The sequence below is a fragment of the Phasianus colchicus genome, chromosome 6 (genome assembly GCF_987193195.1).
Source record: "Phasianus colchicus chromosome 6, bPhaCol1.hap1.1, whole genome shotgun sequence".
NCBI lineage: Eukaryota > Metazoa > Chordata > Aves > Galliformes > Phasianidae > Phasianus > Phasianus colchicus.
The window spans coordinates 18,586,191-18,599,555 of record NC_143441.1 but is presented as its reverse complement, the minus strand read 5'-3'; the positions used below and the strand labels follow the sequence as shown (position 1 = coordinate 18,599,555).

Genomic DNA, 13,365 nt, shown 5'->3' with positions numbered 1-13,365 from the left:
GTTCTGTAAAACGGATACTTAACTTACAGTAGTCAGCTGTATTGAACTGCACTTAATTGCTTATTAAGTGAAGTAAATTATCCTTACCATATTCGCCAGAGGTGAAAAATCTACATATATGGCTACATGTAGAGCATTCATTAGTTTACGGACCCCAAATCCCTTGGAAAGTATCAGATATCTACACAGTGTCCCATGGTGCAGTATTTTGTAGTTGGATGTCTCCGCCAGCTTACAGATATGTAAAATCATATACAAACAGACATCTCCCTATTGATTGCCTATGTGACGAGGCTCGTTTACTCCTGCAAACATTTTCTGCAGTGTATTTCAATAATGGAATTTTCTTTTAAAAGTAGGATTGAACAGGAATATGCAAAATGCAGTTTAGGGTAAAACAAATTGCTTTTAGTCAAACTACTGCACCATTTTGCATAAGCACCTTTCATAGCTCTGTATCTATGTTGACTAAGATACAGCTGAAGTAAATGCATACATTTATACCAATGTGGCCCCAACAGTCATTTTGATTTGCCCATTTCTGCTATACAAGCCAAATTATTGGAAGAAAATTTTGGAGGAAAAGCCAACAAAACTGTTGGCATAGGGAGGAAATGAAGGGTGAACATGACTGCTAATGAGAATAGAAATTCTTCTAACCCTGGCTGCCACAAGGAGTCTAGATGGTTGAAACTGCAGTAGGCAGGTGTCCACGTTCCCATAAAAGATTACAGTGATGAATATTAATGGCTTAATCACATAACTCTTACTCTGTAGTTGCCCAATCTCTATCTGCTCTGTGGATAAGCTGAGTTCACTCCCCAAGCATATCAGCATGGCAACTTCCACAAACACAAACAGCATGGTATTTAATATAAACCAATATTTTTATGACTGTGGATTTCCGAACTACCTCAAATAACAAGCTTCAATTGTTATTTTTTAAAAGCATATTCTAGACCATATCCTCTTCCATCCATAACAGTAGAGTAGATCCTGATGCTTGTAATTTCCATGTGGCAACTGCAGCAAACTACTTCACACAGGAATAACAACCAAAAAAAATGCAATAGTTTTCTATAATTTTTTAAACACAATTAAACAGCTGGAAGGAAGGAGGAAAGCCAGCATCTTAGGACTAAGTTACCTATGTCATAAGTGTGTGTTCTGCAGGTCACTAATTTCCCAAATTTCTCCCCTAGAGGTACAATTTTCATGCCTATCAGGAGAAGATATTAAATATGAGACACGGAGAGATGAAAAGAGAATGGTTCCTGTTAAAGCCCTGATCATCAGAGCGCTAGATAATTCCTAGGTAAGACTAGCATGTAATTGTTGCTTGATAGAAGAGTTGGTTGATAAGCTGTTAGGGATATATCTGAACAGAAGTTCTCTTAATTTAAAGATATGTAAACTATGCCCCCCCCCCCCCCCCCCAGATATATAAATGAGTGGTGTTTCCACTGGTTTTGCTTGTTAAGAGCAAAGCTACACCAAGTTATCTCCAAAGTGGTTTGTAGTTTGTTGATTGATACAGCTTCCCTTCCCTTTCCTGACTCCTTTTCCATCACCACCAACAATTGCATTTCTTTCCCATACAGAAAAAAAAAAAAAAAGGCTTTTAAGAAGACAGAAGTTTACTGTGACACTTTTGAGTGAGGAAGAATTTCACACAGCCGAGCTCAAGCAAAACTGCACAGTATGGCAGAAAATAATCTGAACTATTGCGGTTAGCACTGCAGGAGGATTCACATTGTCAGCTAGGGTTCTGGTGCTTGCACTGTGTGCTCCAACAGCATTGATCTGTTACATTAGAACATCTCATCAACAGGACAAACAACCATCTTTTTCTTTGACCTGATAGCATGAATAAAAACTGAAAAAAAATATGGAAGAGTCTAAGTCTAAGGAAATGGTTAGAACTGATTGATGATTTGAACTATGTCAAACTTTCATTATGAAACCCAAAACCACATGAAATGTCCTGTTTCCAGTTTCATTGTTAACTCAGAACTCTGCCCAGGTTCTTCTAGACTTTTTTTAAGGTTCAAAACCTTTTAAGTAAAACTGCATCTAATTATGGCCAAACTTGACAGGAGTCAATATTCACTGTTCATAAAATACATGCAAAATGTGTGGTTTTGGTGTAAAACAAATTGAAAGTTGGTGGTTTTGGCCGAATTCACTTTTTCTTCTAGGACTTGCTCCAATTTCAAACTCAGAAGATTCCGCAATAAGGAAGACAAAATGAATGAGTTTTTCACAGTTCTTTTCAGGAACAATTAGCTGTTATGTTCACAGTTCTTTTAAGGAACAAGGTATCTGTTAATATCCAGGCGCTAAAATAAAAAATGTTTAGCATATGCAGTGTCACTAAGATAAAGGTCACCTATACATGTGTCAGAGTATGCTTAGTTTAAATGCAAACAACATAAGGCAAAAACAAGTCACTTTAAAATGTTACTCCAAGTACCTTATTCAAAATACTCGCACTGATTTTAAATGATTTAAAAAAAAAAAAAAAAAAAAAAGAGAGAGAGAGAGAAACTATAATAAAAACATGCTCCAATATTTAATGCATTTGTTTTCTAAACCAACTATATTTCTAAATTTCCTGCCTGGAGTCTACAATGGAAATGGGCCACAGTGGGCAAGAGCATTTCAGGACCCAAAGGAATGTGGCATTTTTAGGGGAAAATGAGGATAGTTTCATGATGGTTTATTTATGCTCATGCAAGTATTTGAAAGAAATGTCTCAGTGTAAAAAAAAAAAAATCTTTAAATGACAATGTTTGAATTTTATATTGATGTAAGAATACCCACGTAAGAAATGAGTGGGAAAACTGAGGCATGGACATGAGGGTTCTTAGCAGAGCTCCAGCTTCAATGAAGTCAATTATTTTCACAGTGTCCATGTTCGTTTTCTAAGGATATTTTCTATGTCATTTGTTTCTGGCGAGTTATATTACAATCTCATTCTCATGGTATCATTTTTCCTTCATAAATGTAGGTAACATGCTCCTGGGAAGCTTTCCTATATTCTGTTCATGAAAAATATGGGGTACATTCTCTCAACTCAGTTTTCTTTCATTGTTACACAGGTAGAAAACATCTCTGCACGATATCTAAAAATGTGCGCCTTCAAATGTGGTTGGACACACATGAAAAAATGTTCCAAATTTTTAGTCACAGAAAAGTAATGTTCAAATCAACTTACTCAAATATTTCTGAAACACGGAACACCTTCAAATAAAAGAATTCCACAGAATGCCAACAAGAATCAACTACATTAAAAAATCCTGTCATCTCACATCTATGTGTGTGCATTGAGCTCTTTTAGAATTATCTATGTTAAAAGAAAAAAAAAAAAAAGAGAGAGAAAAAAATAAATATTTAACTTAATATCAGTTGGTTGTTGCTGTGGGCAAGTAGCACAGGGTTACTGTCTTTTGCTTGATTTCGTTCTGTGAAAATCTTTCCATGACCAAAACAAATAGCATGCCCAGTCTGTATTGAAGTTTTTAATAAAAAGCAGTAAAGCAATCTGTTTCATTGTCAAAGGATTGAAAGAAATTTAATTAATGCCTTCGGAGGGAACGCCTATATAAGTATCACAATCACAAGAATGTGTGCATATGCATATATGAATACATATGCACAGCCATAGTCTACCCTGTTGCTTTCATGTCGTAACACTGTAGGCCATGGGCAGCTGAAGGCAAAAGTGAACTCATGCAATTTAACATATCTTGCTGGCACAATTTTAAGGTTAAATGACAGTGTGTAGATTACGAGAAGTTTAAACGCCAACTTCATCACAGGATAATTTACCCCTACAAAAGAAAGGTGGTATAGAAATGCTAGCAGACAAACAAATTAAAAATATTAAGTTAGAAACAAGGGAAAATGAGTTTATGCCACGTCGGCAGGAACAAAAAGAAGCAACAACAATAAAAAAGAAACGCAAAACCCAGAAACAAAAAACACAAAGATGCAAGAAAAGCAGTATGCTATGTTAGATGTTTATCTATACATAAGAGACAGGTGTCACAAAAACAAAACAAAAAAATCATGAAGCTAAAGAGAAACTTTAACTCACCACTTTCCATCTGTTATATCTGAATTCATGCATAATTGATTATCCATGACTGGTAAGTTCTTTTTTTTCACTAGCCTAACACAGTTTTCTAAACATTATGTGTTAAATCACCACCAAAGTAAAGGGTGTTTGAGAAACCGTAAGGGCAGAATAAAAATTTTTTTAATGAAAAATAACATGTCAGTTAATAATAGAGCTGACCTATGTTTAAGAGAGAAATTTTAATCATGTGCATATTAAATATTAATAACCTATTCTGTTATTGTTATAATAAGGTTAAGTAAGCTTCTCCATGCTTAAGGAAAGAGAAAAAGTAGGAATATGTAACAGTGAAAAAAAAAACGCTGAGAAGCAGAGACATAAGGAAAATGTGTCAACAATAAACAAGAGGAAATGAGAAAGAAGGAAAAGATGAAGGTGGAAACTAATCTCTATGTGTCATTATGACTGCCAGAGTACTGGCAAAGAAGCAGCATCCTTTTATTTCAATTTTAATCATTTCTGAATTTTAATACCCTGCTTCTTTTGTAATTCTCCTGGCATTCCCTATATGCATCCATCCCAGCCAAAACACCAGTGTAAATTAAATGGCACACAACCACACCACTGATGTAGCGCTCCCAGTAGAACCAACGGAGTGACCAAAAAGCAGAGGAGGTAAGACTACTTTTTGTCCCAGTAGACCACTGGCCAATTGAGTGACTTAATGTTCTTCAATTCCTTTAATTTTGCAAAGAAGGGCAGTGGTTAGGTAACCCAGCAATACAGAGCCATTAAAAAAAAATAAAGCAAGCCAGTAGTAATACAATAATCAGTGACCATCAGGGCCTGGAAAAATGAGTTTGCTCTCACTGGCACTAAGGAGCATCACATGATTATTTAATTACAGCTCTAATTTTTGTCTTGTGGATGGCAACATATCAACAATTAATAGGGCAAATAGAGGAGACTGCATTTTTAAAGAGACAGAAGCTATATGAAATACTGCTTGGAAATACAATTTATCAGACAGTATAATGCATCTTAAGGCATATTTTTCTTCATGCCACACAAATAGAAAAGTTCCAGTAGTTCAATTTTCCTGCATAGTATCTAGGAAATTCTTCTGGTATCCTTAGAAAATAATAACTGCACCTATGGGTATCTTAATAGTCATTTTAATTGGTAATGTAGAAGTCAGTTTCTCATAGGATATGCAATCCAAATAAAGTAGTGAAATCACAAGTTTCAAATACAAAAACATTATAAAATGATTCCATCCTTAAAAAGATAATGAAATGGCAAAAAGGATTACGGCATTCAGCAAGTCAAGTGAAGAAGAAAAAGAAAGTCAATATAGTGCAGTCAATGGGACAAAGATTGATTTTGGTTTATTGATTTTATGATGAGATTTTCTTATGAGTACTGAAATTAGGGGAAGCTCTGCCCTGAAATGGTTAGATGCAGCTCCCATTCTGCCCAGTCCTGTAAGCAACTTCATTGCAGAACAGGGGAACTATGGGCAGCTCAGTGTGTGGAGGAACATCATCCACATGCTGTACAATTACCAGAATCTGCAAATATATTACATGGCAAACTCTCATGTATCTGATCTTCCTTGCAAACACATTCACTATTCCACAGCTGTGTGCGGAAAAGTAAGAAACCTCTTAAATTTACCTTACCCACAATGTATTTCAGATAATATTCAACAACTGACATGGGAAAAGCAAGCTCAAAACTTCCTCCAAACACTGAACTGTATATATGAAAAACCTACCAATCTACTCTTACATTTTTTTAATCTTACATCTCAATAAGCAAGGTAAACATGCTTTTTCATTTGTTGTTCTATAGTCTATCCTTTGAACAAGCAAAGAAGTGCTGACTTTGGGCTCCTGCACAGAAGAAAAAACCTTGCTAAACAACAGTTTGTGTATTACTATAAAAATAAAGCTAACTAGAGAAGAAATACTACTACAATCGATGTCCCATTCCTCTTGAAAGTTGTCTAAAATTGTTCTGATTGAAGACATGAACATTCTGGATTGGAGATCTTAATCTATAATCTTAAAAAGAAAGCTGGCAAGCAAGAGCTTGTATGTAGAAGTATATATCATTCTTTTTATGCACTGGTTACTATACAGATAACATGTCTCACAAAGACTGTAATTAAATGTCTAGTGCAGAAATAACACTAAAAAGCATACAGTATTATTACATTACATTGACTCCTTCGGAGCTAAGACTGTCATTTTAAAAGTTTTAAGGTGCCTCTAATTATTCTCGAAACTTTACATTTATCAAGGAAGCCCACCTATGATGAAAAGCATTAATGATTTAAAGTCTTTCTAATACAGATCTCTACAAAAATGTTAATTTAATCTTTGATTATAAACATTTTAATACTCAGTCTAAAATTTCTCCTCACTTCTTTTATCTGCCCTTGGTTTCTCTGTGAGTCTGTGTGCACGCACACTCTCACTCTCTCTTCTCTCCTTTTCTGTCTTTTATTTGCTGCATTAAAATTGAGAATATGGGGTGTGTATGATACTTAGAATTTTTATCCTGCAAATGTTTTTAGTTACTTGGCTGTTACAAACAGATGTATTCTAAGTGCAGTTACTGAAAAGGAAATATCTCTGTTGTACCTCTGCGTGTGGGTTGGAGTTCAGAGCAGCAATTCTTTGCGCATTTACCATGTTTTCCATTCTGGGACTGATTTACAAATATAAAGAATTAATTAATCCTTTAGTGCTCAATGAAACGTGTATTGTTAATCCTACAGATAGGTAAATAAACGAAAGGCATATTAAGACCTCTGAGAGAGATCGTACTGCAGCTTTCCCTTATTCTGCATGAAGTTGAGTGCTTTGGCACTCCATGGGCTCGTGACATTGACGATTTTAAACAAGCTGCAGTTTGTGCTTTACCTAAAACCATACATCTTGCCAGTGTCAGAGCTGAAACCAGGACCCCAGGCACCAGAAAAGGTCAGGAGACAGTCCTCTGGGTATACACCATCCCAGTGCACCACCACTTCTTACACAGAGCAGCAAGTGGAACGACACACAAATGATTGCTGCTGGCCAAATAAATCCTGTCAGAGCAGGATCCTGGGAAGATGAGGTGCACTCTAGGTTTAAAGCACCTCCCTCATCTCCTCAGGTCATATCATGTCATAATGTGCCAAGGGAAAGAGATAGAGCAGATAGTGGCTGGGAGTTATGCAAGGCCAACACAGCTGATAGATGGGGCCCATCCTGAAGCTTCGCTCCCAGGTGCAGTTCAGGTGACTGAGGTCTACCTGCAGATGGGCAGATTCATCTGTTTATCAGACTGCAGTTCATAACAGAAAAGTAGGAGAGAGCAGGGGCTAAACACTTGCAAACCTACAGCTGGGGAGAAGCATTTCCAATGCTGCTTTACTACAGCTCAAGGCCAGCTGCATGCCCACACTCCTGTGAGAGGCCTTCATACAGCCCATGCCAACCTTGTCATACACTCATGTCTTGCTGAAAAACTTATCTCAGAAGAAACTGTGGTATTTTGGCATTTTTAATAAAGAGCAAAAAGGGGACCTTGGCATGAATGCCACATAGTATGTTAGTAAGTCCCTCAGCCCATCTGAACACCTAATGCTTTATCCCATATCAGAACTGTCAAAACAGAGGTCTACAGACCTCTGCAAAGATCCTCTAGTATGCTTGGGAGGACAGTCAGGCCCAGCAAGTTTAAGAGAGCGTATTTACAACTCAGACAGTGCCTGAGGTATGTAACTCTGCCCTATACCCATACTCCACTACTGCTATGCTACTCCAACTATATTACACAGATTACAGCTGGTATAAAGCTCAAAAACCAGATCAGAGCACATGAGCAATGTCAAGACTGGCAATTCCCTGTGAATGAATCTCTACATTTATACTTATTGAGAGCATGCAGTACAGGAGCCATTAAAAAGTCAACATTTGCAAAGCAGCAAATAGATATCAATTAAGTAACAAAGTGTTGGTGATAACTGTGGTAAGCTGAGATGCCACAGGATGGCAAGCGTTAGAAAACACCTACATTTCAGCAGGGATCATAACAGCACATCCTTTTTGAAGTATGAACTACAAATTGTGGTCAGGTGCTATTGAGTTTGTGATAGCAGTACCGCTCATAAGAGAAGTGACATACAAGATAACTTAGTGTTTAATATAATAATTTTCAGACTCTGAAAAAAAAAAAATGGACATCATGGGTAGAGACTATTAATGGAACACTCTGATGGAAAATTTAGGGATGCTTTCTGTAAACTGAGATTTACTTCCCTGCAGTTGACTTCAGCTAAAGATACTTAGGTCTCTAGATCAAGATGAGAAGCAATACCAATGGGGTTTACTGACATGGACTTTATAAAATTGCAATATTTCAATATAATAAGTAATAAGAACTGTAAGCTACTTTTTATCCATCAAACTGATTTACTTTTTTTCTTTCTTTCTTTTTTTTTTTTAGAATCAGTAGCAACTTTGTGACAACCAAAGTTTAAAAAATGCACTTGATTGCATAGTGACAGATTTGCAGAACATTTTTCATCACACACACATATGTGCTTTCAGTTATTAATAAAATGCTTCTGCCCTTAATCTGCCGTTGCCTGAATATACAATTTCAGTGACTTGGATAGACAAATACTGTTAAGGAATTCTGTTTTCACTGTTTGAGATGCAATTCAAATACACCCAGCAAAACCGAATACTGTGTCTTTAAAACTGGCTTCCAAATGCCACAGAAAGGAATACTGAATCAGTTTTCTACACAGTCCCCAAGGAATGATTAGAAAACTTTCTTTTCTTCCCCTGCCCTCCTTTTCTTTTTCCTCCGTTTCAGACAAGGAAGAGCCAGCTGCCATGGATAGCACCACAGGTAGATATTAAAACGGAGACAGCCATTATTTAGTGGCGACAGGAATATAAATACATGCACTAACCTATAAACCGGTGTTTACTTCAGGAAAGTAAGTCATATTTTTCCTCTGATTGCTGTGCTGTCAGTTTAATGCAGCGTAAATAAACAGTAGGTGCATGATAGCTTTAAGTAGAAAGTGTTCATTCCATAAGAGGAGCAGATTACTGAAGCCTGATGCCTATAATGGCAAAAGCAGAACTCCCATTTTACCTGAAAATATAGCATTTCATGCTAAGAGGCTTGTGGCTTTTCTATTAAATTAATTTGTCAAAATTCTATGAAAAATATTACATACCCAACAAACTTAACCAAAAACATTCATTTTTGCAGCCTTCAACTTGAACCATTTGAAAAAACAAAAGCCAATCACTCCTCTGTAATTTCATCATCCCATTGCTCTAAATGAAAGCTTTATATAATCAAGCTAATATAACAGAAAATAAAATGATATATAGAATTGCCCATACTTTGAGTTATTTTGTTCTTATAAATATATTCCCCGACTGAAAGTAAAAAAATTCCCCTTTGGAAAAAGCAATGATTTCTGAGAAGATTGTATATACACTCTACATCTATTAACATAAATTATAAGAAAGTAAAATGTTCCAGATGTGTTTAAACTGTTGTGGAAGGAAAGTTTGTGGCTTCACTGGATATATATTAAATATATCTAGAGAGAGCAATGGCAGTTATGTACGAGAAGGCAATAAAATGCTTCGGTAGTGTCTATGCTAAAATAGCTTAGTTCCTAGAAATGCGGCTAACATTTCAGAAGTCACATTCCTTCCATTTCTAATTCAGAAATCTACTTTTAATATATATCTCTAATATATTCTTTCTATATAACATAATCTATTTTATTAATAAAATAATCTCCTTGATTTTTTTTCCTCCAAAGTACAACTTGAAACCTTACAAAGGACTTCGAATTTTTCTGACAATGATTTCAAAATGACTAAAAAATAGACGACAATAAAAAGGTGGCATCACTTCCAAAGAACACCAGACTTCAACCGGCATCTCCTAAACTGCAACCGCACGCATCTGTACCCCTTTATCCCCCAAACCTGAAACGTAAGATGAGTCAGTGCTCGCTCAGGACTTTCCCACTGTTACGAGGTTTTCGGGTTGAAGGCTGGGCAGACGTGCCAGTGGTCCCACAGGACGGAGGCTGTGGTGTTACTGGGCAGTGGCAGGGCCGCTCTTGGCTGTGAAGTGCAGCCACAGAGGGCAAATGCTTATCAGCTGCCCCGCGGGGCCTACGCTGCGCAATGAGAGATGCTCTGCTCACACACAGCTCTGAGCTCATGTGGCACAGCCTCTATCTGGCAGAGCAGCGCGTCCCATTCGTGAGTTACAGGTTGGCTTGGCTTTACAGCGCTTTCTGGGAGCGTGCAGCAGGTTAAGGTTGGTGCGTGCTGCTGAAATAACAGGAGAGGAGAAACCGAGAGAGCCACTTTCCTATTTAAAGTGTTAGCAACAAAGAATATAAAAAGGAAACAGCTCGTTTTACAAAGTGTACACACAAAAAGCATTCCATTTAAATATTTTTTGTTCCAGAAAACTCTTTTGCATACAAAGGACTTATTTATTACATATTTGAACTTGTGGGAAAAAGGGAAGGAATGCACTGATTCCTGAAATAACTCTACACTCTGCTTGGAGACTTCGCTATTCTGTGCTCTTGTTCTACTCTGAACAATGTTATTCCAGGGATGAAGGAATTCCTGGGAGTAGGTTGTAGCTTTTCCACTAGCTGTTTGTATTCAAGAGTGGGCACACACAACACACCAGCCCATGATCTTAATTTTTCTTCCACTGCCTCATGATGTGTGCGTGCTGTTTGTTTAGATGCATGCCTGCGCGTTAACACGTTACATTTCTGCTTGCTCATTTTGCTACCTGCTCTGTGTTATTGCTGCCCAAACCATTGCTTTGACTTGGAAAGTGAGGCAATGCCAATAACAATCTCAAATAGAGAACGAATTAGAAAATGAGTGGATGTACAAATGTATTACAGAGCATATAGGAATACGAGAGCACTCTACAATTCTACAGACAGTGCTGCAGACTAAGTGGAAGGTACAAACAACAAAGAACATCCTATATTCACATCCTTACACTCTACGGTTACTGGTTTAAGTTGGCTTTGAATAGCGTGCCTGATTTGCCACATTTCTATCTGGTGATTGTGTTGAATGCTTGAGGAGATAGTGAAAGATCCAAGCACTCCTTGTGCTAACTACCGCTGAAATTTTACACTTATTGTAACCTTTCCTAACAATGTGAGAAAAACAGAGTAAATATATTAAACTTGTTTTACAACAGATGCTTAGGTTGTTAATATTTAAGATGCCTATTCATGCTATTCCTGTCTGCACATTTGTCAAAAATGTAAGCTTGAATGCTAATGTTTGCCAGCAGACTACAGCAGACAAATATACGAATGCACTGCACTGAAATAATAGGAAGTAGAAGTAAAGGGCTGCTGCTGCCCAGGTGGCAGGGAGCAGAAGGACAGGGCAGGGTGCTGCCCGACCACACGCCTTCAGCATCCGCGTCTGAATTTGGGAATTCTGCGCACGGAAGCACCGTGCTCAGTTGGGCTGACTAAAGCCAGCAGAGAGCTTTCGTCATTTGCAACTCGTTTCGGCTTAGGAGCTGGTGCAAAGTATTTCAGCAAACTTGCATTTTAGCGAAGTTTCTCCAGCAGTGAGAAGCCCGGAGCCAGGCACAGGGAAACTCCGAGCCGGGCAGGTGCCTGTCGGGAGCGCTCCCCGGGCAGCGAGGGCAGACGGCGACCAAAACGCGCCGATGTGAGCCAAACCTCGTCTGCCGGGTTCGGAAACGGAAAAAAAATAAAATAAATAAAAATGAAAATAAAATCCCGGAGCGTAGCGACGAACTGTTGGCACCGTTCCCCGCGGCAGCAGCAGCGCCGGGTCGTGCCACGGGTGGGCGAGGAGGGACGCTTTCCGGAGGGTCCCTCCGCCGCGCTACTCGGGGCTCGGCTCCCCGCAGCCGCCCGCGCACTCTCCGCGCCCCGCGGAAGTCCCCAACCCATCCCCGGACCGCGAGCCGTCGGGGCTGCCGCCGCCCCACTTCCAGCGGCAGAGAGGCGCGCGGGGCCGCGGAAGAACTTTCCCAAACTTTTCGGGTTTTTCTTTTTCTTCCCGCTGCCCCATCCCCGCTCCCCGCTCCCCCCTCCCGTGACGGAGGCGGCGGGCCGGAGCGCGGAGCGGGGCCGGTGACGGGGAGCGGCGCGGCGGCAGGTGTGCGTCTCGCTGCCGGGAGGCTGCACCGCCGCACGAAGCCCCCCCCAGCCCGCGCCCCCCGCCCGGCCCCCGCCCCGTCAGGACCCGCGGCGGCTGCCCCCGTCCCCCCGTCCCCGAGGAGCGACGCCGAAGGAGCGGGAGCGACTCACTCATGGGAGCGCGGCGGGCGAGGCCGGCGACACCTCCGGCTTCCGAGGCGCCGGCGAAGTTAATTGCACTGAAGTTCAAGTTGTCTTTTCACCCATCAGGAGTGGGCGTTTAAAGGAAGGAGAGCGAGGAGGAGGAGGGGGAGGGGGGAGAGCCTCTCTCGCTCTCGCTCGCTCTCGCACACACACACACACACACACACAAACACACAGACGCGCACACAGACACACGCACACAGACGCACACGCACGCCCGCTCCCGTGCTGCCTCGGCAGGAGGAGCCCGGCCGGAACGCACCAGGGCAGCACCAGGTACCGGCGCGGGGCAGCCCTGCCCGTGCGTGTGCGTGGATGGCTGCGCGTGTGCCCGCGGCCCCCCCCCGCCGCCGCCTCGCACGGCCCCTCCGGGCGGGGACGGGCGCGCTGCCCCGGGGGGGCGGAGGGGCGGCGGGGACAGCGCGACCGCGGGGCTCCGCGCTTTACGCCTCCCTACTGCGCGCCGCGGCGGGGGGCAGCAATGAGAAGGGGTGCGGGGACCGAGCGGCGGCAGCTGGAGCGCGGCGGCTGCGCGCGCGTGTGTGTGTATGTGTGTGTGTATGTGTGTGTGTATGTGTGTGTGTATGTGTGTGTGCCCCCCCGCCGAACGGGGAGTCAGGTGGGACACACACACACGCGCTCACGCAGCCCGCCCCCCCCTCCGTCTCTGTACTCCCTGCCCCTTCCCCGCATTCCTCCTTTGCCTTCATCCTTCCCTCGCTCCTTTATTTATTTTCACGCCCGCCCCCCGTCGCTGCCCCCCGCAACCCTTCCCGGGAAGCGACCTCCGAACCGCAGTGGCGACCTCCCGGGACGGGGCCGTGCGGCATAAGGGCACGCAGCCCCTGGGGTCGCCGCCCCGTCGGGTCCCGCC

At 41.4% G+C, this 13,365-nt stretch overlaps 1 protein-coding gene across 6 annotated transcripts in view; it reads right to left on the bottom strand.

Annotated features, from left to right (window-relative positions):
• The window catches only part of SATB1 (SATB homeobox 1), a 91,752-nt gene extending 78,731 nt beyond the window's left edge, over positions 1–13,021 (bottom strand). For 3 of the 6 annotated variants that reach the window (XM_090142590.1, XM_031590207.2, XM_090142587.1), the window contains exon 1: positions 12,459–13,021. In XM_090142590.1, the coding sequence (XP_089998716.1) occupies positions 12,459–12,462 (4 nt within the window). In that variant the 5' untranslated portion in view covers positions 12,463–13,021. Of the gene's footprint in view, positions 1–10,101; positions 10,305–12,458 lie in introns of those variants that run through there. The other 3 variants (XM_090142589.1, XM_090142588.1, XM_090142586.1) reach the window with 3 other exon arrangements.
• Positions 13,022–13,365: the final 344 nt, after the last annotated feature.